We start from the raw sequence: 24,938 nt of genomic DNA, 5'->3' as shown, positions 1-24,938 counted from the left end.
CCGAGGTGCAAATGGAGCAGGCCACGCCGGTCGGAGACGTGAGTCAACCCCGACTTTCCCTAGCCGGCTCCCATGCCACATCTTGGAAATTGATGGTCAGGTTGCTTCACCCCTCCAAGGCCTGTTCACCCCTTGTCTCTCAGTCTAGCAAGCCTGGGGCAGGTGCAGTCCTGCCATCCCTGTAGGGATGTGTAGTCTCCATGCCTTTCCAACCCTGGCCCCTGTTGGGACAGCCACCAACAGGGAAAGTTAGTGCCAGCTAGGGGGCAGTTTCTGGGATCTGGAGACATCGGTCCTGTTAGAAACAGGTCACCAGAGACCCTTGTTTCACAAGGCTACCAAACAGCCTTCATGCAGTGACAGCTGTGTGTGTTCTCCGCCTCCACCACCACCTCTTGGCGGGGATTGAACCAGTGACCAAGCAGTGAAAAGCTCCCTATCTAGAGGTGGACGACATTTTTCAACAAAAATATTTTTTTGGGCAAAAAAAAAAAATGTAGATTTGGCGAACCCAAAACGTTTTGTCATTTTGTGTTGATTTCACTGAATGGTTCGTTGAGGGAGAAAAAAAACTAAGAACCAATTCTGAAAAATGGCGTCCTTTTGTTTCAGCCTTTTTGAAATGAAACATTTCCATTTTTCAGCTCAAAACGCCTTTTGGTTTCAAAGTTTCCTTTATTTCTTTTCTTTAAATCAAAAATGTTCCAAATCAAAACCAAAACGTTTTGTGGGACCTGAAGCGTTTGAGATTTTTACCTTTCAGTTCACGAAAAGTTTCACACAATGTTCATTTTTGGTCCGACCCAAAATGATTTTTTTTTAAATTGCAAACAAACTGAGAAGCCTGTTATTCATCCAGTTCTGTTCTTATCTCATAACCCATCCCAGCACAGCCCGGAAGGCCTAAGAGAGACTAAGCTACCCTTTATCAACCAGAGGGGTGCTCCATAAATCAAGGTTTCAGAGTAGCAGCCGTGTTAGTCTGTATCCGCAAAAAGAACAGGAGTACTTGTGGCACCTTAGAGACTAACAAATTTATTAGAGCATAAGCTTTCGGATGCATATGCATCCGAAGAAGTGGGCTGTAGCCCACGAAAGCTTATGCTCTAATAAATTTGTTAGTCTCTAAGGTGCCACAAGTACTCCTGTTCTTTTTCCATAAATCAAGATTGTTAGCAGTGCAACTTGGGTTGCTACTGCTCATGCTGTGAATAAACACAGGCCTTCAGTCAAAACACATTGCCAATTTGCAGGCTTCCCACCTGCTATGTAGAGGGACCTTGTAGTTGCATCAGCCAGTTCAACCAGTCTCTAACGCCCCCCTCCCGCCATGTTAACAGCCAGTACTTTCTCCTGCAGAACTGCACGGGCAAAATGGAAGAGTTCTTTCTCTTTGGAGCCTTCCTGGAAGCGACCATGATTGACAGGAAGATCGGGGACAAACCCATCAACTTTGAGGTCACAATAGGTTGGTATTTTTGTGAAATGGGTTTCAATCAGGGGAGTCGATGAAATCCCAGGAGAAGGCCCGGGGCCCAGGATGCAGTATCGAGGGCCAAAGGAATCCCCCGTCGTCAAGCGGGTTGGTTGGCTCCGTATCTACACTAACACGTGACAAAGCCAAGCAGGCTGACACACACCTTCGCTGCACTAGAAAGAATACGATCACCATGTTCTATGGGGGTAAACGTAACCCACCAGGGCTGATCCGCACATGACAACAGGCCTCCCCGCTGGCAGACGTAGGGTCTGTCTACACTGCAGTCAGAGGTGAAACTGAAGCACGTGTAGACGTACCTGAACTAGTTTTGATCTCGCTAGCTCCAATAACTGTAGCGGTGAAGCCACGGCAGCACGGGCTGTGCAAGTCCACCTGAGACCCAGGCTATGTACATAAGTGTCCATGCTGCCCCAGCTTCGCTGGTATTGCTGTTGGAAGTAGCGCCATCAAAGCTAGCTCCGGCAGGTCTACACATGCCATGGTGGTGTAGACGGACCTGAAGTCATCAAGCGCAAGCTGTGGTGGCTCCTGCCTTTAGCTCTGGAGAACTTGGTGCAATCCATCCTGGTGTTAAATAAATACCAAGGAGGGAGAGAAGATGTTCAGGAGTCCGGGATATGAGCCCCGGTCAGTGTTCACGGTCGTTAAACCTCCCTGACCTCCCCAGGATCCCTGGGGGAAATTCTTCCCCATCCTAAATCCGCGGCGCCTGACGGACCTGGGGCGAGTCCCACCCATGGTGGGCTGAGAGGGTAAGGGTTTCCTTTCGCCGCCCTCTTCCCAAGGCAACTACGGGAACCAGATCGACGGCACAGCCAAGCCCAGCCTGAAGAGGAAGAAGGAGGGCGGGGACGGCGAGCAGGAGGACTCCGAGCTGCTCCAGCACTCGAGCGAGGACGAAGCCGATGACGACGGGGAGCTGGTCTCCGTCTCCTCGACTCAGCCAATGAAGCCCCTGATCACTGACAGGCAAGTGTGCCTGGCTGGCCAATGGAATGGGGTGTTGCTGAAAATTGGGGGGGGAAGATAAAAGAGGGGAGACCTTTGTGGTCTGTAATTAGATCAAACAGAATTTGGGGTCTCCTGCCTCCCAGGCGGTTGGGAAGCAGAGCGACTGGGCTCTTCCCACCCTGCTGGCTTCATTAGGATATGTACAATGCAGTATAGGTTGAGTTTGGTGCTTCAAACTGAGATGGGGATACTGCCTTCCAAGCCATCAGCAGGGTTACAGGACAACAGGTTAGGCCCTCCAGGCAGAGAAGCTGCTGGAGCTCCGGGCAGCTTTGAAGGGTCCCTTCTGATCTGTGCTCCAGCACGCAGACGAGACAGGCCAGCTGTGGGTGTTTGACTGCAGTATAGACAAGCCCAGAGAGACTAATTGACTGGTCCAGGGAATCTCTGCTGGAGCAGAGACCAGAGCCCAAATCTCCTGAGACCCAAGCTAGCACTCTAACCACTGGGCAGTCCTTCCTCCCTTAGTCTCAGTCTCCTCTGCCTTGTCTATTCTCTGTCCACACTCCACCTCTTCTCATGCTCTCGAGGTGCAAGTTTTTGACTCCGACAGTAATTAACCATTGGAACAATTTGCCAAAGATTGTGTGGATTCTCTGTCACTGGCAAATTTTCAATGACGCTTGGATGATTTTCTAAAAGCTCTGCTGTAGTTTACACAGGAATTACTGTGGGGTAGCTCTCTGGCCGATGCTGTACAGGTATAATGGTCCAGTTTTGGTGCTCACAATTCAGGAAGGATGTTGATAAACTGGAGAGGGATCAGAGAAGAGCCAAGTGAATATTTCAAGGAATAGAAAACCTGCCTTACAGTGGTAGGTTGAGCTCCTTGAGTCTAGTTAGCTTAGCAGTGAGAAAGTTAAGGGGTGACTTGATCCCAGACTGTAAGTATCTTCATGGGGAACAAATATTTAATCAGTGTAGCGGAGAAAAGTCTAACACGATCCAATGGCTGGAAGTTGAAGCCAGACACATTCAGGCGGGAAGGCATAGATGCGTGACGGTGACGGTAATTGCCTATTTACCAAGGGTCGCGTTGGATTCTCCGTCACTGACAAGTTTTTAATTAAGATCGGATGTTTCTCTAAGAGCTCTGCTCTAGGAATTATTCTGGGGCTGGTCTCTGGCCTGTCATACAGGAGATCAGACCAGATGATCACAACGGTCCCTTCTGGCCTTGGGATCTGCAAACCTATGAATGAGGCTATTTGCAAGCGAGCAACCAGCAATTTCCTTTTGCTCAGGGCAATGGTCTGATCCTGGGGCCCGGCCCAAAGCCCCCTGAAGTTTATGGGAGTCTTTCCGTTGACTTCAGTGGGTTTGGAAGAGGCCTCCAGCGCTTAGTGCGACCTCCACTCCCATCCACCGTGCACTCCCTGCTGGGCGCCGTGCAAGCCTGTGCGGGATCAGCGCCCTCACGCTTCCTCTGCGGGCCTGTCAGGACGCCGGCCGGCAGTTCCCTCCCAGGTGCGCTCACGCTCTGGGGTATTCTTCCTCCCTTCCCTGCAGGAACTACTTCCACTTGCCTTACTTCGAGAAGAAGCCCTGCATCTACATCAAGAGCTGGTGGCAGGACCAAAGGCGGAGGCTCTACAATGCCAACATCATGGACAAGATCGCGGACAAGCTGGTCAGTCCGAGGATGGGGCAGGGCTCCCAGGGGACTAGGAGCCCAGGGGGGCAGCGGACACCACACCTAGTTCCCCTGCATTGGCATCTGTGTCTGCACCCTGCAGCTGCTCATTGTGCATGAACGGTCCCATCGCAGGGACCGCGCTGGTGAACCCAGCCGCGCAGGGAGCCAAAGCCGGGACCCTGGTCTCCAGAGGGATGCGGGGGACAGCCCTACTTACAGCTCGAAGCTGAGGGAGAGCAGAAAGCTCCAGAGACTGGCCTCATTAGCCTAACGGTGAGGGATCCCCACGGCGACGTCTCAGAAGCCCCACCCAAGGAGGCGTGAAGTCGCTGGGGAAAAGCCCCAGAGAAGGCCCAGAACTGGTCTCCTCTGACTGTGTGAGTTAGCGGCACAGAGCCGGCCCCAGCCCTCGCCCCGCTGAACCTGGCTGGCTGGCCTACTGAACAGGGTTCCCTGCCCCTGCCCGGCCCGGAAGAGGGAGGGGAAGGGGCTTCTCGCTCCCAGCGTGGCTCTCCCCGGGGGAGCTGCGGTTCCAACCTGCCCCTAGTGACGCGTCGCCTCCTTCTCTCCTCGCCGTTCCAGGAGGAGGGGCTCAACGACGTGCAGGAGATGATAAAGACCGAGAAGCCGCACCCTGAGCGCCGGCTCCGAGGGGTCCTGGAAGAGCTGAGCAGCGGATGCTTGTGAGTGGGAAGGGGGAAGGGAAAGAGGCAGAGAGACAGCGGAAAGTCTCAAGGACTCAGCCACCAGGGCCCTGTGAGTGTTACAGCCTCGTACGCGGGGGGCAGCCCCCAGCAGCATGTGCCAGTAAGCCAGTTGCCCGTTAGCTGTATTGCAGGGCGGCTGACGGAGCCTGATGGGCGGCTAGGCGATCTACCTGCTGCACAGATCCTTGGCAGGGAGCGGGGATCCTGGTCTGTCCCCACTGGGTGAAATTCACCCCGTGCGTGGCCGGCGCGCCACGTCCATCCCTCTCACGCCCATCCCACGCCCTCGGCCGCTGTCTCTCCTCTCCTGAGCCCCACGTGACTGCCGATGTCGTGTCTCTCTCCCCCGCCAGCCGCTTTGTGACCCTCGCCAACAAAGACCAGAGCCTCTCTGCCCGCACCCGACTGGACCGAGAGCGGCTCAAATCCTGCATGCGGGAGCTGGTGAGAGCGTCTGGCGGGTGGGGCGGGGTGAAAGGTCAGCGAGTGGCGGGGGGGGGGGCCTCTGAGTGCTGTCAATGGGATTTGGAGCCCAGCGCGCAAGGGGAAAGCTGTACCTGCTGGTGGTGTTCAGTGAAATGGGATTGGCAGCCCAGCTACCCACCGCTGCTCCTGGCTGTATGGAGTATGTGCTCCCCCGGGGAACAGGGAGAGACATGCCCTGTCACTTCCCAGGCTGTCCCTAATCACTGCATAGAGGTCTCCAGGGCTGCCAAGCCAGCCCCTTTCACTAGGGCGACTTTCCCTGTCCCTTGGCGTAGCTCCTTCCTGCACTTACAGGCATTAACCAATCCACTGCCTGGGAAGTCGGCATCACCATCCCCTTATTATAGATGGGGAAACTGATGCACCGTCCTTCCACCCCTCCTCACTGCATGCAGACCTGCCCTGTCTTTTTCCCTTCTCTCTGGTCCTTCTACTGCTCGCTCACCGCCATTGTACCCGCAGGAGAACATGGGCCAGCAAGCCAAGACCCTACGGTCGCAGGTGAAGAAGAATACGATGAGGGACAAGCTGAAGCTGGTGCAGAACTTCCTGCAGAAGCTCCGCTTCCTGGCGGACGAGGTGAGCAGGAGCCGCCTTTCCCCACTGACCCTGGGTGTGAGCCTGGCTGGCCACTAACGGGGAGCTGCTGGCCCCCGGGGGAGGAAAACAAGCAGCCTCTGTGGGTGCCTGTTGCTTTGTGCATCGATCCTAGGCCGAGGGCCAGGGAAACTGGCATACTGAGGCTTTATAAGCCGATATGGGGCAAAGGTGACCACAGCCCAGTACACTCCAGGTGGGTTCTGCTTCTCCTCAAGGGTGTCCGTGTTCTGCTCTCAGTTAAGTGTGTTAAGCCTGAAGCAGATTGCGAAGAGTTACAAAGGGATCTCACAAAACTGCGTGACTGGGCAAGAAAATGGCAGATGAAATTCAGTGTTGATAAATGCAAAGTGATGCACATTGGAAAACATAATCCCAACTCTACATATAAAATGATGGTGTCTAAATTAGCTCAAGAAAGAGATCTTGGTGTCATTGTGGATAGTTCTCTGAAAACATCCACTCAATGTGCAGTGGCAGTCAAAAAAGCTAACAGAATGTTGGGAATCATTAAGAAAGGGATAGATAATAAGACAGAAAATATCATATTGCCTCTATATAAATCCATGGTACACCTACATCTTGAATACTGCGTGCAGATGTGGTCGCCCCATCTCAAAAAAGATATATTGGAATTGGAAAAGGTTCAAAAAAGGGCAATAAAAATTATTAGGGGTATGGAACAGCTGACATCTGAGGAGAGATTAATAAGACTGGGACTTTTCAGTTTGTAAAAGAAATGATTAAAGGGGGATATAACAGAGGTCTATAAAATCATGACTGGTGTGGAGAAAGTAAATAAGGAAGTGTTATTTACTCCTTCACATAACACAAGAACTAGGAGTCACCAAATGAAATGAATAGGCAGCAGGTTTAAAACAAACAAAAGGAAGTATTTGTTCACACAACACACAGTCAACCTGTGGAACTCCTTGCCAGAGGATGTTGTGAAGGCCAAGACTATAACAGGGTTCAAAAAAGTTCCTGGAGGCAGGGCCGGCTCTGGCGGCAGGGGAGGGCGCCGAGCCCGGCCGCGGGCCCGCAATCCCCGACCGGCCGGAGCACCGGGGGGAGGGCGGCAAGCCCGCCGCGGCTCCGCTCTCCCCGGCGGCCAGAGCACCGGGAGCAGGGCGGAGAGCCCCTGGCGGCCAGAGCGCCGGGAGGAGGGCGGAGAGTCCGGCCGGGGCCCTCCGCTCTCCCCGACCGGCCGGAGCGCCGGGGGGAGGGCGGCGAGCCCGGCCGGGGCTCTCCGCTCTCCCCGGCGGCCAGAGCGCCGGGGGGAGGGCGGCGAGCCTGGCCGGGGCCCTCCGCTCTCCCCGACTGGCCGGAGCGCCGGGGGGAGGGCGGCGAGCCCGGCTGGGGCCCTCCGCTCTCCCCGACCGGCCGGAGCGCCGGGGGGAGGGCGGCGAGCCCGCTGCGGCTCCGCTCTCCCCGGCGGCCGGAGCGCCGCGGGGAGGGCGGCGAGCCCAGTCGCGTCTCCGCTCTCGGGCCGGAGCGCCCCGCCGCGCCGCCCCCCTCCAGGCGCCGCCCCAAGCACATGCTTGGTGGGCTGGAGCCTGGAGGATAGGTCCATCAATGGTTATTAGCCGGGATGGGCAGGGAGCCTCCATTTGCCAGAAGCTGGGAATGGGTGACAGGGGATGGAGCACTTGATCATTACCTGCTCTGTTCATTCCCTCTGGGGCATCTGGCATTGGCCACTGTCAGAAGACAGGATACTGGGCTAGATGGACCTTTCGTCTGACCCAGTATGGCCGTTCTTATGATACCCACGCCGGTGTCTGGGCCTCATTGACTTGCCTACTGTACAAAAGTGCATTGGTTGATTTGAATGGGCAGGTAGCAATGGCTGGGTCTTCTGCAGGGATTGAACCTGGAACCTCTGCAGGTAAATGCATGAGCTGCAAGCGCCTGAGCTATGAGCCTCCAGGAAGCTCTTCATATGGACCAGCTGCTAGAGGGGGACGAAGAGTCACACAGTGTCAACGTGGGTCACACGCCGCCAGTTCTGCCCTGTGCATAGGCTTGGCCCGAAGGGAGAGGCTGGCGGCTGAATGGGGGCTGGGAGCTGTTGAACCGAGGGGAACTCAGGAGGGGACTCAGGTTGCGCAGTGAGTGGTGCTGTGAAAACGGGGATGACGTTAATAACTCTCATAAATCACCAGCCTGGAACAGGGCTGAAGGTCTGTCCGTAAACCGGCCAGCGAAGGGAGCCTGGTCCCTGCTCCTGACAGCATGCGACTGGCCACGTCCTAACTTTTGGTTGACTCCACCCAGGAGAGGGGCTCTAGCAGCCCTATGTAGGAGAGCTCACCGGGAATTTTCCAGTCAAATATTTTTCAATGGAAAATGCAGCTTCGACCAAACCAACATTTGCCCTGGGAAAATTCCCGTTATGCAGAATTGTTTCAGGTGGGGTCAAAACATTTTGGTTCGTTGGTGCTTCGTGGGAGTTCTAATTTTGGTGCCTCGTGTTCCCATTCTCCTCTATGGACCATGGCATTCCCATGATGCACCACAGAGCCCCCTCTGGTTGAGTTGCCAGAGTTCCATGGCTGCAATGTATCATGGGAAATGTAGTCTGGCCAGGGAGCTCAGCCGATAGAGAAGAATGTGACTGAACTACAACTGGTGCCCACAATTCAGGAAGGATGTTGATAAATTGGACAATTTTTAAATCGAGATTGGATGTTTTCCTAAAAGGTCTGTTCTGGGGATTACTATGGGGCAGTTCTCTGGCCTGTGTCATACAGGTCAGACTCGCTGATCGCAATGATCTGTTCTGGCCTGGATCTTTCTGAATCTATGAACTCCCATGAGGCTCTGGGCAGCTCAGGCAGAAGCAGTTCATTGTCAAACCAAGCACATAAAAACGCTACGTTTGGACATTTCCGAATTAAAATTTCAATTTGGGGCAAAACCAAAGGATGGAATATTGGAACGTCCCACAAGATAGAAACTCCGATTTCCTCCCGGCTTTACTATATACTCAGCGTGCTGCTGGGGGCCCAGCCGGAGAGTTAAAGCTCCTTGAGGCCTCAGCGCGGCGTGAGATCTGTGCGCTGCCCCCCTCTGCTAACGACCCCGAGGAGCAGTCAGGCCTCAGGAAATTAATTCAGGGCAGTCACCCGGCCTGGTTGCTCTGCACGAGGCCAGACTGGGTGATCACCGTGGTCCCTTCTGGCCTGGGAATCTATGAATCCACACAGGGAGGCTTAAAACCGTCTCTAAGGAAGGGAGTGGGGGACCCTAAAGTGACTGAGCCCGGGGAGACACTGGACAAGTCCATCCCCTGGTGCCTCAGTCAGTGTCACGAAGGAGGGGAGAGCTGGTGGGACGCCCCCCGCCGGTCCCGGGGAAGGGTGCCTGGCCATGCCTGCCATGTTGAGCGGGGCCTTGTTGGGGTTCGCAGCCACAGCACAGCATCCCCGACATCTTCATCTGGATGATGAGCAACGGCAAGCGCATCGCCTACGCCCGCATCCCCTCCAAGGACATCCTGTACTCCATCGTGGACGAGGAGACCGGCAAGGACTGCGCCAAAGTGAAGACTGTCTTCCTGAGGGTAACCGGCCTGTGCTCGGATGGGGCCGCCATGGGATGGAGAGAGAGACAGGAGGAAGAGGGGAGGGTGAAGAGAGGCAGGGGAGGTGCATAGAGGCTGGGGAAAGGGAGGAAGGAGCTGAGTGTCAGGTACTGGGTGCTGGTGCAGGTGAGGTACCAGTATCTGAGCTGGAAGAGTGGGAGGCCTCCTGCTGGGTTACACGCAACAGGGGTAGGTGGGGAAGACAACGAAAAATGCCAGGGCAGGAGGCAGGTGCCAGTTGGACAGCGCAGTGGGTCTGATCCCGTAGGGCAGAGGGGGGTGCCAGTTGGACAGCGTGATGGCTCTGACCCCAGAGGGCAGCAGGTCGGCTGAATGGCGCGGTGGGTCTGACCCTGTAGGGCAGGAGGTGGAGGGTGGGTTGGATGGTGCAGTGGGTCTGACTCCATAGGGCAGAAGTCGGGTGCTGGTTGGACAGCACAGTGGGTCTGAGCCCAGAGGGCAGAAGGTGAGGGGTGGGGGGGTGGGCTGAATGGCGCAGTGGGTCTGAGCCCATAGGGCTGGGGGGGGCTGAATGGCACGATGGGTCTGACCCCAGAGGACAGGAGGTGGGTCTGGTCTGGTCTGGCTTGCCCTGCGCCCCAGCTGAAGCTCTCCCCCCTGTGCCCAGCTGCCCGGGAAGAGGGGCTTCGGGCCGGCCGGCTGGACGGTGCAGGCCAAGATGGAGATCTACCTGTGGCTGGGCCTCAACAAGCAGCGCAAGGACTTCCTGAGCGGCCTGCCCTGCGGCTTCGAGGAGAAGAAAGCCAGCAAGGGCCTCGGCCTCCAGGCCTTCCCGCCCATCAGCCTCCTCTACACTAGTAAGAGCCGCCCGCTCTCCCTCTGCTCCCTCGGGTGCTGCTCTGGGGGCCGTGCTGGGGGCGGGCTGGCCGCTGCTGCCGGCTGAGTCACTCCCAGGGCGACGCTGGGATTGATGGCAGCCTGGTGTGGGGAGCCATGCTGTCCCACAGGAAGCCTGCGAGGGGACTGTGCTTCTGGAGCCCTTCCTTCCCCACATGGCCCTTCCCTACTGAGCCCATCAGCCATGGGTCAGGAGTGGCCCCAGCGTGGGCTCTGCGCCGAACGCCTGCCGCCGCCGGTTCTGTGCAGCAGAAATCTGCAAGGCAGCCCCAGCCCTCTGCGCATCCCGCAGGCACCTCTCCATCCGGAGCAGCCCCAGTCCATGCTGGGCCAGAGCTAATCACTGCCCCGAATGCCCCGGGGTGTCCTGCTCTGAGCGCCGCGGCTCAGGGCATCTCTGGTGCTGCCTGCCTGCAGCTGGATATGAGTCACCAGTGTGCCCTTGTTGCCAAGAAGGCTAACGGCATTTTGGGCTGTATAAGTAGGGGCATTGCCAGCAGATCGAGGGACATGATCATTTCCCTCTATTCAGCTCTGGTGAGGCCTCATCTGGAGTACTGTGTCCAGTTTTGGGCCCCACACTACAAGAAGGATGTGGAAAAATTGGAAAGAGTCCAGCGGAGGGCAACAAAAATGATTAGGGGGCTGGAGCACATGACTTATGAGGAGAGGCTGAGGGAACTGGGATTATTTAGTCGGCAGAAGAGAAGAGTGAGGGGGGATTTGATAGCTACTTTCAACTACCTGAAAGGGAGTTCCAAAGAGGATGGAGCTCGGCTGTTCTCAGTGGTACCAGATGACAGAACAAGGAGTAATGGTCTCAAGTTGCAGTGGGGGAGGTCTAGGTTGGATATTAGGAAAAACTTTTTCACTAGGAGGGTGGTGAAGCACTGGAATGCGTTACCTAGGGAGGTGGTGGTAACTCCTTCCTTAGAGGTTTTTAAGGCCCGGCTTGACAAAGCCCTGGCTGGGATGATTTAGTTGGGAATTGGTCCTGCTTTGAGCAGGGGGTTGGACTAGAACCTCCTGAGGTCCCTTCCAACCCTGATAGTCTAGGATTCTATGAGTCTCACTCCCTCCTTTCCTCCCAGAGAAGCAGGTGTTCCAGCTCCGAGCCCACATGTACCAGGCCAGGAGCTTGTTCGCCGCAGACAGCAGTGGCCTCTCCGACCCCTTTGCCCGGGTTTTCTTCATCACCCAGGGCCAGTGCACGGAGGTAAGAGCCAGGCCCCTAAACCGGGGACGGGGAGGTGGGCAGGTTTGCATCTGAACTCGCTGGGCTGAATTTCTGGGCTGCTAGACTGCAGCAAACCTGGTGGAAGCGTGAGGGGTAATGAAAACACCGCACATCAAGTGCTGCCCGGACATATAACACGCTGGCAAGGTGTGCGACAGGTGCCCCTCTGGGCCTGGCCCCCAGCAGGATAACAGTCTACTTAGTGCTGCTAGCTGATGGAGATTCCCCTTTAGCTCAAGCCAGGGAGGGCTGCACGCACTGGGGCTGTAAAGATCTGGGGTTTGAGCCCTGCTGGCTGCTGTTGGATGTGCACCAATTGACTGATCCTGACAACTCCCCTGGGGGTCCCTGTCGTGATCCCCATTTTACACGGAGAGAAGCTGATACACGAGCAGAATAAGTGACCTGCCTGAGGTCCGACGGAGAGTCAGTGTCGGAGCTCTGGGTGCTTCAGCCACTAGACCTCACTTCTCTTTCACTCGGCGCCTTCAAGCTGTGGCCAAGGCTCCACCAACAAAGGCAAAGCTCTGCCAGCTGGGAGGAGATTGCCTCCGGGCTTCCCGGCTCTGGGACCCGCCTTCTCGCCGCCATAGTTTTAAAGCAGCCATCTGGTATCTCCAATGCATTGGTGCGGGAAGTACCCGGAGAGTACGTCTGCCCCTCTCCTCCCTGTAACCACAGCCCTGGTGCTCTTTCCCCTTCCTGCTCCTCCAGGTGCTCAACGAGACGCTCTGCCCAACCTGGGACCAGCTGCTGGTCTTCGACAACGTGGAGCTCTACGGGGAAGCCCACGAGATGCGGGACGACCCCCCCATTATCGTCATTGAGATCTACGACCAGGACACGGTGGTGAGGGAGCACCCTGGCGCGGCCCGCTGGAGCACAGTGCCAGGGACTGGGGTGGTGGATTAGTCACGGGCACACAGAAGACACGGTGTTGGTGTTGGCTGTGGAAAGCCGCTTGTCCCCCGGCACCGTCCCTAACTACCCCCGGACACCCCCCCCAAAGCAGAAGGAAGAGGCTGCAGAACACAAGGGCTGGGGCAATTACGCAGCCGGTGCTGCGTGTAACAGGCTGCTTCAGTGGCACAGAGTGGCTGAATTTTCCTGCTGATGTGAGAGAGTCAGCGACTGTGAGGCCGAAGGCAGGGAGACGTTAGTCAGGCCTTTACCTCTGCAACAGCACCTCAATCCTGACCCACAGCCCCCTGGTATCCACTCATGTCCTGACCCACAGCCCCCTGCTATCCACTCCTGTCCCCAGCTCTGCCAATGCCCCTCCCTCCCGACCCGCAGCCCCCTGGTATCCACTCATGTCCCGACCCACAGCCCCACTGCTATCCACTCCTGTCCCCAGCTCTGCCAGTGCCCCTCCCTCCCGACCCGCAGTCCCCTGGTATCCACTCATGTCCTGACCCACAGCCCCACTGCTATCCATTCCTGTCCCCCAGCTCTGCCAGTGCCCCTCCCTCCCGACCCACAGCCCCACTGCTATCCACTCCTGTCCCCAGCTCTGCCAGTGCCCCTCCCTCCCGACCCGCAGTCCCCTGGTATCCACTCATGTCCTGACCCACAGCCCCACTGCTATCCATTCCTGTCCCCCAGCTCTGCCAGTGCCCCTCCCTCCCAACCCACAGCCCCCTGCTATCCACTCCTGCTCCCCCAGCTTCGCCAATGCCCCTCGATTCCAACCCACAGCCCCCCTGCTATCCATTCCTGTCCTCCAGCTCTGTCAGTGCCCCTCCCTCCTGACCCGCAGCCCCCTGGTATCCACTCATGTCCTGACCCACAGCCCCCTGCTATCCACTCCTGTCCCCAGCTCTGCCAATGCCCCTCCCTCCCGACCCGCAGCCCCCTGGTATCCACTCATGTCCCGACCCACAGCCCCACTGCTATCCACTCCTGTCCCCAGCTCTGCCAGTGCCCCTCCCTCCCAACCCACAGCCCCCTGCTATCCACTCCTGCTCCCCCAGCTTTGCCGAGGCCCCTTAATCCTGACCTGCAGCCCCCCTGCTATCAACACCTGCCCCCAGCTTTGCCGACGCCCGACCTGCAGCCCCCCTGCTATTCCAGCACAGGGCTCCCCACACACACGGGGCAGGGATCATGGTATATTAAGGAGGTCCCAGCCATGAAGCGACCCTGGCATCCACAGACCACTGGAGAACAGGGCAGAATCTCTTGATTCAGTGAGCCCTGCCAGCTCTTCCTCTCGATCCACTTGCTGATCAGCTTTCCGCACAAACCTGCCCACCCAGCCTGGGGGGAGCCGTGGAGCTGGGCTGGGGCAAGCCGTGGGGCTGGGCTGGGGGGTGGGAATCGGCCGCCTGGACACGCCCAAGCTCTCTCCCTGCCTTTCCAGGGCAAGGCGGACTTCATGGGCCGCACCTTTGCCAAGCCGGTGGTGAAGATGTCGGATGAAGACTATGGCCCCCCGCGCTTCCCGCCCCAGCTGGAGTACTACCAGATCTACCGGGGCAACTCCACAGCCGGCGACCTGCTGGCGGCCTTCGAGCTGCTCCAGGTAACAGCCCAGCCCACGGAGCGAGGTAGCAGATAATTCCACCCTGGGCGACCCCCTGCGCTGGGAGCTGCATCGGCAACGCGGGGTGCTGGATGTGGCTCACGTAGCGCAGCGGGTGTGAGCTGGAGACGCTCCCAGGAGAGACCGGCGAGCACAGCCCCTACCGGCTCAGCTTGCCAGCTCTCCTGGCCGAGGGTCTAGGCTAAGTCCTCGCTCAGCGAGTCCCCGCTTCCCGCTGGCTGGGGTGAGGCCTATGCTGATGAGTGGGCCAGCAGGGGGCAGCATGTTGGGGTGGGATCTGCTACTGGTATTTCACCAGTCACCCCTGGTCGGACCCTAACAACTTGTGCTTGGCTAACGTGCCTCCCGGACAGGCAGCCTGGACTGGGAGACGCCAAGGGAAGGCGAATCCACCCCTTCCCTTGGGTGTTTCTTCCAGTGGTTAATCCCCCGCGCTGGTAAAGACGCCTGGTGCTAACGCTGCCCGCCGGCCTGCCTCTTGCCAACTCTAGTACACTGGCGCTATCGCGGCAGGTGCCAACGGGCCAGTCTCCTGGAGCTCAAACAGCAGAGTTGCCTCTTTCACCCGTGAGGGTCCCAGGTTTGAGAACCGCAGGGGGCCAATCGCCTCCGTTTGGGGGTGCAGCCCTGTGAGTGCAGGAGCGTGTCTCGTAGCACCGTGCCGGGGAGCTGCCTGGCGGGGTTTTAGCTGCGCGTCTGCCGGGACGGGGTGTCTTGGAGCTGAACGTCATCTCCTCAGTGCCCCTCACTTGGATGGCGTCAGTCATCTGGGCGTGGAGCAATAAACCCCGAGGAGCGAATGCAGGAACGTGAAACCCTCCTGTCGGCGAAGGAGGCGCTGACCGGACGCTCGCGGGGCGTTTCGATGGAGCGGCGCCTGAGTGGCGTTGTGTCTCTTCCAGATCGGCCCGGCTGGCAAGTTGGACCTGCCTCCGATCGATGGGCCGACGGACACGGAGCAGGGTCCCATCCTGCCAGTGCCCCTGGGGATCCGACCCGTGCTGAGTAAATACAGAGTGGAGGTAACAACCCCGGGGATGCTGCTTCCTGGGTCACTGGCTTTCGGTGTCTGGGCTCACAATGGTGTCAATAAACAGCACAAATGGCCACGTCCGAATTGCATGGCAGAGGCCGCGTGGGGCTGTTTCGGCTGGCGCCGGGGGTGCTTAGGAGAGCCCATTATAATATCTGGGGCATGGTCCAGACTCAGCGCTGGGGTACCCTGGCATGGCTGGAGGGCAGGTGAGCTTGCTCCACTGCTGGATGTCAGAGAGGGAGGCTCTCAGCCAGGGACAGGCAGCCCGGGGGCTGTGTGTCCCCAGCCGATATCACACCACGACCCTTTACCCTGGGCCCCCAGTGCCACCTCCGGCTGTGAGACGCAGGCTGCGGGCGGCTCTCAGCTCCTCACCTCAGCGCCTTCCCTTCGGCCCAGATCCTGTTCTGGGGCCTGCGGGACCTGAAGCGGGTGAACCTGGCCCAGGTGGACCGGCCCCGGGTGGACATCGAGTGCGCCGGCAAGGGCGTCCAGTCGGCCCTGATCCAGAACTACAAGAAAAACCCCAACTTCAGCACCCTGGTCAAGTGGTTTGAAGTGGTGAGTCCGGCCTGCTCTGGGGCATGGTGGAGGGGGATAGCTGAGCCCTGCCTGGCCGGGAGAGGCCATTCCTACCCCTCCTGGGCAGGGCCAGGGGTGGGAGCCCTGGGGGGGGAGGGCAGCAGGAGCAGCTGGTCTGCGGGGGGGACTAGTGGCCTGGGATCCAGCTGCCACCTGACTTCTTACCCTGACTCGGGCGGCGACTCCCTGGGTGGCCATGGGCAAGTCACTGACCCTCTCTGTCTCGGTTTCCCCACTGGGTCGATAGGGCTGCAGGGCTCTGCTCGGCAGTGCTGGTGCAGCGCCGTGACACGAAGGGACTGACTGGCACTTTGCCACTATTAACGTAGGCCGGTTAGTAGGGCCCCATCCCCCGCCCGCGTGGTTTGGGGCCCTGCGCTCTCCCCCACTGGAAAGCAATCCTCTTCTCCCCTGCCGAGGGGGTCGCTTGAGGGCTGCCCTTCCCCCGACAGGAGTGAGGCCTGCTTGGCTGGGGAAGGAAACTGACTTAGCGTTCACCCTCTGATGGGATCCTGGTCTGAGCCTCCCCCAAAATAACCCCCGACCCCCTACGACGGGGACCCGTTCCCTTCCAGGACCTCCCAGAGAATGAGCTGCTCCACCCACCCCTGAACATCCGGGTGGTGGACTGCCGGGCCTTTGGCCGGTACACGCTGGTGGGCTCCCACGCCGTCAGCTCCCTGCGGAGGTTCATCCACCGGCCCCCGGACAAGAAATCCCAGCACTGGAACGCTGCAGGTACCAGCGGGGTGGGGGGGTGCGGATTGCCTGGGCTGCGTGTGGCCCCTGGCCGGCTACAGAGCGGGGCGGGGATGGGCAGAGAGCGATAGACAGGATGTGGTGTTTCCTGCTCTTTAAAGCGTCTAACTGAGCAGAGGGCAGGCGAGAGCCAGGCAGGGCTCCAGGGAGAGAGCAAGGGACGGGGGGTCAGATGGGTGGGAGATTCACGCGCTTGCTCAGTGGGTCGATATTTACCAAATGCGTCAGTATCCCTGTGGAACCCACTCAGGCCCAGATAACAAAGCCCAGCTCCGGACCGGTGCAGGCCTCATGCCCGACAGCCGCAGCATCCCCTGGGGCAGGGACCGTGCCTGGAGAGCTCCGGGCGCGCCGATGGCACCACGTGAGGAAGAAATAACCCCAGGGATTAGAGGGGCAAAGGCCACCTCTTGTGCAGCCACGCAGGCTCCTCCATTGCGAGGGCATGGGGGCCTCAGCAGAGAGGCCAAGGGATAGCGGCAGCATCAGCCGAGGACGACGCCTCCATCCACACGGCGCCTGTGCTGTGGACAGGTAGAAGCCACCCATCCCCCAGGCCGTCCCCGCAGCTCCGTGCTGCAGCACGAAATTCCCACTCATCCACCTGTGCTAGCTGGTATTGCAGGTGTGAGCGCCGGCTGAGTGGCCCTTCCCCCGACGGCGACTCCGGCTGAGCTGGGTTTTCCTTTGAGGGCAGGTGTTTCCTTTCCCCTGATTCTTGTTTCCGGGACAGCTCCCGTTTCTTGTCTCTCTTCCCCGTCACCCGCCTCCCTCGCATTCCTGCTCTCCGATCTCTTCGGGTCTCCTCTACACTGGCTCTTCTCTGCCTCTCTCTCTCTGTCCTCTGTCCAGCTAAGCTGCTCAACGGCTACTTGGCCCTGGCAAACGGAGGCCCGTACTATCGTCCCCCAGGTGAAATTGTCATCAACATGGAACCGGAGGTGCCCATCAAGAAGATGGAGACCATGGTGAAGCTGGAGGCTGTGAGTATCCGAGCAGCCAAGCTCATTCCATGAGCGGCGGGTTTCTTCGCAAAGCTACAGACCCCCGGGGGTGCTCCACCCAAAGCAGGGGCCACCCATCTGGTGGGACGTGCAACCAAACTGATGCCCTGAATGAAAGGCGTAGGCTGGCCCCCACGCTGGCCTGGGTGGCTGCCCACGGTGCTACCGGCACAGAGAGCCCCCGTTCAGGACTGAGAGCACATAGAGATTGGAATTCTGCTTCAAAAAATAACAGACCAGCATGCAGAGTCCAGCACTCATACAAACCAGGATATCCCGCCTCAGCAACCCTACAATAACAGACCAGCACGCACAGCGCAGCACTCATACAAACCGGGGTACCCCGCCTCAGCAACCCTACAATAATAAAACAGCATGCACAGCCCAGCACAAACAAACAAGGGTACCCCACCCCAGCATGTATGAGCAACCCTACAATAACAAACCGGCATGCATAGCTGAAGAAGAGGAAAATGCCTGCATCTCCTCTGTGGATCCAGGCATTTCTCCTGAGCCCATCACCCTGCTATCTAGCCCCGTGAGATTTAACTGGCAGAGCAGGAGAAGAAGCATCTCCGCACGGATCGTCTTCCAAACCTCCCTCGAGGTGTCCGTGCCTGGTCAGTTTTAGTAACTGCAGTTGTTCATTTCCGGACACCAGACGCCTTGTTCATTTCTTTGGTGTGTGTGTTGTGCGTCTCTGTTCCCAGCTCATTGTGGGTGGCTGGGTGGGTGGGTGTCGTGCATGTGTGTGCAAAGCACAGAGGTGCAGCCTCGCTCGCTGCTGTGCATTTGCACTAACTCTATGTTCTCCCCCGTTCCCTCTCGTTCCATGTGGCAGAACTCTGACGCGGTGGTGAAGGTTGACGTGGTAAGTGTTGGGCTTGCCGGGCTTTGCCTTGCCTCTGCCCCTGCCCCTCTGCTTGGCTTTGGGGGTGCTGCTATGGGACACGCGGGGAAGCTGAGCCAGCTGGCACACACGCAGCATGGGCCTGACCCCCCAGCCCATTGACGTCAAGGGAGGCCTTCCTGTCTATTCACTGGGCACTGGACCGCACATCTGTGATGAGCAGCGGCAGTGAAAGCTGGAGCCGTGGGGTAGTTGTCAACCGGGGGTCCAGGGCCCCCTAGGGGGCCCCGAGCAGGTTTCAGGGGGTCTGCCAAGCAGGACCAGCGTTAGACTTGCTTGAGGCTCAGGGCAGAAAGCCGAACCCCCACGGCATGGGGCTGAAGCCTGAGGCCCTGAGCCCTGCCAGCTGGGGTAGCTTTGTGGTGGCCCCAGGCAATTGCCCTGCTTGCGACCCCCCAGTGGCCTGGGCTTTTATATGCAGAAACCCAGTGGTTGTGCACAGGTGGGCCGTGGAGTTTTTATAGCACGTTGGGGGGGCGTCAGAGAGGAAAAGGTTAAGAACCCCTGGGGTAGACGGTGCGGCGAGCCCAGAACCAGCATGACCCCGACGGATGGGAGCCCCAGATGGGCTTATTACGGCCAACTTCGGCCACCAAACCCGCCCACCCGGCTCCCAGCGAAGAGCAGATCCTCAGCGGGCTCCGTGGACATCAATGGAGCAATCTGGAGTGACGCCGTCCGAGACTCTGGCCCCAGGAGTGCTGCGGGTGGCGCTTGGCCCTGGGCGGGCTGCCTGGGAACGGGGGGCTGGCAATGGTTGCTGTTCAGAGCAGCGAGGAGCCTCAACCCAAACCTCCGCTCCCAACACCTCAGACTTTGCCAGTGGGTTTGAGCTCAGGGTTTGACCTCTGCAGCTTTGGGCTCCTCTTTCGGCAGCTGGGCTCTGAGCGGTAGCTAAAATGTCCCAAGGCTGGGCCGGCCCTGTGGTCTCCAGGTACAGTGCCAAATCTGCCACTGACTCCCTGTGTGACTGGACGAGTCACTTCACTGCTCCGTGCCTCAGTTTCCCCTACCTGAGCTAACAGTACACAGGATGGGTTGGGGGGGATCTATTTCCCCATCTTGGCTTCAGGGCTCCTTCAGCCTCTCCCCCTTCTCTCTCGCTCTTTCTCTCCCTCTGTTGTGCTCCTCTCGCTCTGCAGTCGGAAGAGGAGAAGGAGAAGAAGAAGAAGAAGAAGAAAGGAGTGGGGGAGGAGATAGAGGAGGAGGAACCAGACGAAAGCATGCTGGATTGGTGGTCCAAGTACTTTGCTTCCATTGAGACTATGAAGGAGGTAGGAGCGGGGCAGGGAGGGAGGGGGCATGGGAGAATTCACACTGCCAGGCGTGGCTGAGTGGCTATTTCATCTCCTCGGTTAACATTCTAGGGCCAAATTCCCCAGCAGGCTCAGGTAGCTTGGCTGCTTTGTGACACCAGAGCGGTGCCAAGGTCCTGGCGAATCTGGCCCCTAAGCGCAAAGGTTGGGCATTTCTGGAGCAGCTCCCAGCAGAGGATATGGACACACACATTATCCGTGAGGAAGCATCGGAGTTGACAATGAGATACTAAGCCTTTTGTCTCTAGGTCGCTGATTCTTATCCGCTCTGAGCCCACTCCCCGTTGTGGCATACAGGGGCCTTCAAAATAGACGCTCTCCCAGCCAGTAAATGCCTCCAACATCATGAGCTACCCCAGCATCTAGAACATAACTTAGAGCAGCCTCAAGGCAGCTCTAACTTACACAGGGGTCTGGCCAACTGTCTGGCTGGGCCCAAAGACCTATGGGATGCTAAGGTGGCTTAAAGCCTCCTTTACTCCTCCTCACATGAGCCAACTCACTTCTCACAGCCCCCTCTCCATTCTCTTCCTGCCTTGTGGGCACGAGAGAGGAGTTTGCAGCTGGTGTATCGTTTGGGAACAGAAATAAAACTGAGCTTCTAACGGCTTGTGGTTAGGAAAGGTCCATGGGACTTTTTGTTCTGTTTTGTTTGCTGCAGTACTGGATGTTAACTGTTATTATTTAGTATTTTGATTATTGTAGTACCAAGGAGTCTCAGTTACAGACTAGGCCTCCATTGCGCTCGGTGCTGTACAAACCCAGAGAGTCTCTGCCCCAAAGAACTAGAGCTGGGTGAAATTTTTCATCTGAAACTTTTTTTGTCAAAAAAACCCCCAGATTTTTGAAAATCTGAATATTTGCAAGTTCATGTCAAATTTGCCAAATTGCTTTAGTCAGGGAAAAAAACAACACCCCACCCCCCCAAATTTTTTTAAATTAAAATATTTTGTTCTGACACATTCTGAGATTTTTTGATTCGAAATGACTTTTCATTGTGAAATTTACTTGTTTTATTTTTAAAAGTTAGAAAAGCTAAAAGCTTGAAAATAAAATGAACTGTTTTGTTTGATCCAAAATAATAATTAAAAAAAAAATTGGTTCACTGAAAAAAAAAATTAAAATTTTTCAGAATGGCCAGCGAATTGAAAAATCAGTTTTATCCACCCAGATCTAGCATCAGCCCCAAAGTCTTGGACAAATTCCAGCTTACATTTTGCCTGCGTAAAACTCCCCATACGATGTTAGCCAATCTTTACTTCCTGTCCTTAATGGTGACTGTGTGCTGTTATACAGTCGCTGTGCTTCACCCTAGAGCTGGCTGCATTTCAGTGGTGGTACGTTTCTATAGGCTGCAGGCTGAAAGATATTTGTAGAAATAGAATGTGTCATTCCTGTGCCTGCCCTTCTCTGCATCTCATTGCCCGTCTCATCTCTCTCCAGCAACTCCGGCAGCAGGAAGCGGCTGCAGCAGAAGCCGAAGAGAAGGAGGAACTGGAGATTGCAGAGGGTAAATTTTTGAAAGCGAGATACCAAAGCGACGCAGAGATCGATAACACCAGTGTCAGTGCTAAGATCTCTCTCAGCATTCGGGAAGTTCAGACCGAAATCAGAGCCTCGGCTAAATTCTGTACCTCTGGCTCCAAGCTTGCAGTTTGGGGTCTCACCACGTATTTCAGTGAGGCCAAACCTGACACATGTCGTCTTGTGATGATGAATCACGGCACAGATGTCTGTCAGACCCAGCCTGCCTGGTTTAGATGTGCCATGGCAGGGAGACAATGCGGTCTAGTGGTTAGCATCTAGTCTGAGTCATTGCCTTGCTGTGTGGCCTTGGAAGAGTCACTTAGTCTCTCTGCCCATCCCTCCTCCCGGGGGTCCTCTGGTTGCTGTGCGGGAAGCGCTCGGAGATCTTTGGCTCTATAGAAGTGGAAAGTAAGAATATCAGGGTTGGAAGGGACCTCAGGAGGTATCTAGTCCAACCCCCTGCTCAAAGCAGGACCAATTCACAACTAAATCATCCCAGCCAGGGCTTTGTCAAGCCTGACCTTAAAAACCTCTAAGGATGGAGATTCCACCACCTCCCTAGGTAACCCATTGCAGTGCTTCACCACCCTCCTAGTGAAAAAGTTTTTCCTAATATCCAACCTAAACCTCCCCCACTGCAACTTGAGACCATTACTCCTTGTTCTGTCATCTGCTACCACTGAGAACAGTCTAGATCCATCCTCTTTGGAATCCCCTTTCTGGTAGTTGAAAGCAGCTATCAAATCCCCCCTCATTCTTCTCTTCTGCAGACTAAACAATCCCAGTTCCCTCAGCCTCTCCTCGTAAGTCATGTGCTCCAGCCCCCTCATCATTTTTGTTGCCCTCCGCTGGACTCTTTCGAATATTTCCACATCCTTCTTGTAGTGTGGGGCCCAAAACTGGACACAGTACTCCAGATGAAGCCTCACCAATGTCGAATAGAGGGGAATGATCACGTCCCTCGATCTGCTGGCAATGCTCCTAACTATACAGCCCAATATGCTGTTAGCCTTCTTGGCAACAAGAGCACACTGTTGACTCATATCCAGCTTCTCGTCCACTGTAACCCCTAGGTCCTTTTCTGCAGAACTGCTGCTTAGCCACTCGGTCCCTAGTCTGTAGCAGTGAATGGGATTCTTCCGTCCTAAGTGCAGGACTCTGCACTTGTCCTTGTTGAACCTCATCAGGTTTCTTTTGGCCCAATCCTCTAATTTGTCTAGGTCCCTCTGTATCCTATCCCTACCCTCCAGCGTATCTACCGCTCCTCCCATTTTAATAACCCAGCGTGCCAGGCTTCCCCAGCCTGTCCAGCCCCCACCCCCAGGACAGCCATATCAGAAGCAGGATGGCCTGTTTCTCGGATGTATTATATCCCCTTGGGCTGCACCCTACTCCCTGTTACGCTGGTGTCATGTCATTGCCTTCAGGGAGGCTGTGGGTAACTCAGGCCTTGGCTACACTGGCACTGTACAGCGCTGCAACTTGCGGCGCTCAGGGGTGTGAAAACGCCCCCCCCCCGAGCGCAGCGAGTGCAGCGCTGTAAAGCGCCAGTGTGATCAGAGCCTGCTGCGCTGCACGCTCCCTCGCTCGCAGCGCTGCAAGCTATTCCCCACGGAGAGGTGGAGTACATACAGCACTGCGAGAGAGCTCTCGCAGCGCTGGCGGCGCGACTACACTCGCGCTTCACAGCGCTGCCGCGGCAGCACTGCCACGGCAGCGCTGTGAAGTCCCGAGTGTAGCCAAGGCCTCACAGGGTAGCGTAGCTCAAGGACTAGCGTTCAGCAGTGTCTGCCCTGCCAGGCTCTAGTGCATGCCACCCGTGGATCTCCAAGCGCTTCACACCCCCGAAGGTGTCCACCCTAACACTGCCCTGGGGAGGTGAGCCGGCGTCATTAGCCCTGTTTCACAAATGGGGAAACTGAGGCAAAGGGTGATTAAGTGACTTTCCCAAGATCACACAGTGAGTCTGTGGATGATGCCAGGAACAGAACCAGGAGCCCTGACGCCCAACCCTGTGCTTTTCCCACTAGGCATTGCTGATCACGTCAGTTGCACCCCAGCCATTCCCCTCCCCCCGTACCATTAAGAAGCAGCTGGGTTGATCTGGCCTAGGACCGGCTCTAGCAATTTTGCTGCCCCAAGCAGCAAAAAAAAAAAAAAAAAAAGCTGCGATCGGCAGCAGCTCTACCGCCACTTCATTCTACGGCGGCAATTCGGCGGCAGGTCCTTCGCTCCGAGAGGGAGTGACGGCCCCGCCGACGAATTGCCGCCGAACGTGCCACCCCCCTCTTCATTGGCCGCCCCAGGCACCTGCTTGCTACGCTGGTGCCTGGAGCCGGCCCTGATCTGGCCCCTCTGGGAGTCGAGCCCTTCTGGGATCTCTCTCACAACTCGGGTGAGGATCCCAGGGTGGTTGTGATCCCTGCAATCGCTGCTCCAGCCGACTGGTCACAACTGTTTCTAGGTTATTTAATCATATGAAGGTTCTGAGGTTAAGTAACCTGCTGCGAAAGGCAGGCCCCGTCCATGTGTCGCCGGGGGATTGATTCAGGCTAGCAGGAAGAACTAGAGCAGCCCACGCTGGCTATGAATGTCAGTGGCCGTGTCTAACTGGCCAAGGATGGTCCGGGCCGTGCAGCAAACGGTCGGTACGTCGGGAATCCATCAGGCTGGGAGGGGGCTCCAGGAATGGGGTGTAGGGACTCACCTCTGAGTTCTGGGCCCCGGTCAGTTCCCCTCGGAGGACTGATGTTTGGGGTGTCTGGGTGTTTCTGGGCAGTCCCCTTATAGGGTCTGATCCACTCTCCCTTACTCACAGAAGTCATCCCCGCTGGTTGCAGCGGAGCCACTCAGGTGGGTAAGGGCTATAGGGCGGGCCCATAGATGGTACCGCGTAGCTCCCCTCTGGCTGGCTCATCACGTTGGGGGCAGGGTGGTTGGTGAGGAGGAAGCTCGCTGTGCTGCTCCCATCTCTACCTGTTCTTTGGGGAGGAAGCCTGCAGCCTTGGGGCCGTCGGCCCAGCACCTCTCACCGGGTGGGGCCAGACCCTCAGCTGGTGGGAGTCAGTACAGCTCTGCTGACCCCGGTGGGCTGGTTTGCACCAGTCATGGATCCGGCCCATTGATGTCAGTGGAGCTGGGCTGATTTGCACCAGCTGCGGATCCGGCCCATTGATGTCAGTGGAGCTGGGCTGATTTGCACCAGCTGGGGATCCGGCCCATTGATGTCAGTGGAGCTGGGCTGATTTGCACCAGCTGGGGATCCGGCCCATTGATGTCAGTGGAGCTGGGCTGATTTGCACCAGCTGCGGATCCGGCCCATTGATGTCAGTGGAGCTGGGCTGATTTGCACCAGCCGCGGATCCGGCCCGTTGCATCCAGTGCGATTCAGCCGCCACGTGGTCTCTGCCCGTGGCCGACATCCGGGTGAGCGGGCGCCTGGGTGTACCTGGGTGCTGGTCACTGGCGTACCGGGGTGCATGGAATCAGCAGCCAGTCGGGAGGAGGGGCCTGGTCTCAGCTCAGTCCCCGGGCTCTGCACTACGAGAAGCACCCGGTTGCTCCCTGCAGAACCCCCGGGGCTCGGCCCGGGCTCCAAGTCTCTTCACCCCAGTCGCAAGGTCACTCCGGCTGCTCTTGG

The 24,938-nt window shown here is 57.3% G+C and overlaps 1 protein-coding gene across 1 annotated transcript in view; it reads left to right on the top strand.

Moving 5' to 3' along the window:
- The first annotated feature begins 1,364 nt into the window (after positions 1 to 1,364).
- The window catches only part of OTOF (otoferlin), a 43,407-nt gene continuing 19,833 nt past the window's right edge, over positions 1,365 to 24,938 (top strand). The window contains exons 1-18 of the mRNA XM_065402251.1: positions 1,365 to 1,468; positions 2,287 to 2,476; positions 4,022 to 4,142; positions 4,731 to 4,831; positions 5,209 to 5,299; positions 5,804 to 5,920; positions 9,351 to 9,503; positions 10,153 to 10,342; positions 11,474 to 11,598; positions 12,334 to 12,468; positions 13,982 to 14,143; positions 15,067 to 15,186; positions 15,600 to 15,761; positions 16,358 to 16,520; positions 17,394 to 17,524; positions 18,387 to 18,416; positions 19,598 to 19,729; positions 21,215 to 21,281. Coding sequence (XP_065258323.1) covers positions 1,375 to 1,468; positions 2,287 to 2,476; positions 4,022 to 4,142; positions 4,731 to 4,831; positions 5,209 to 5,299; positions 5,804 to 5,920; positions 9,351 to 9,503; positions 10,153 to 10,342; positions 11,474 to 11,598; positions 12,334 to 12,468; positions 13,982 to 14,143; positions 15,067 to 15,186; positions 15,600 to 15,761; positions 16,358 to 16,520; positions 17,394 to 17,524; positions 18,387 to 18,416; positions 19,598 to 19,729; positions 21,215 to 21,281 — 2,284 coding nt within the window. The 5' untranslated portion in view covers positions 1,365 to 1,374. The remainder of the gene's footprint in view (positions 1,469 to 2,286; positions 2,477 to 4,021; positions 4,143 to 4,730; positions 4,832 to 5,208; positions 5,300 to 5,803; positions 5,921 to 9,350; positions 9,504 to 10,152; positions 10,343 to 11,473; positions 11,599 to 12,333; positions 12,469 to 13,981; positions 14,144 to 15,066; positions 15,187 to 15,599; positions 15,762 to 16,357; positions 16,521 to 17,393; positions 17,525 to 18,386; positions 18,417 to 19,597; positions 19,730 to 21,214; positions 21,282 to 24,938) is intronic.

This window comes from Emys orbicularis, chromosome 3, assembly GCF_028017835.1.
Source record: "Emys orbicularis isolate rEmyOrb1 chromosome 3, rEmyOrb1.hap1, whole genome shotgun sequence".
Taxonomy (NCBI): Eukaryota; Metazoa; Chordata; order Testudines; family Emydidae; genus Emys; species Emys orbicularis.
The sequence above is the reverse complement of the archived record's forward strand: the minus strand, read 5'-3'. Positions and strand labels throughout refer to the sequence as shown.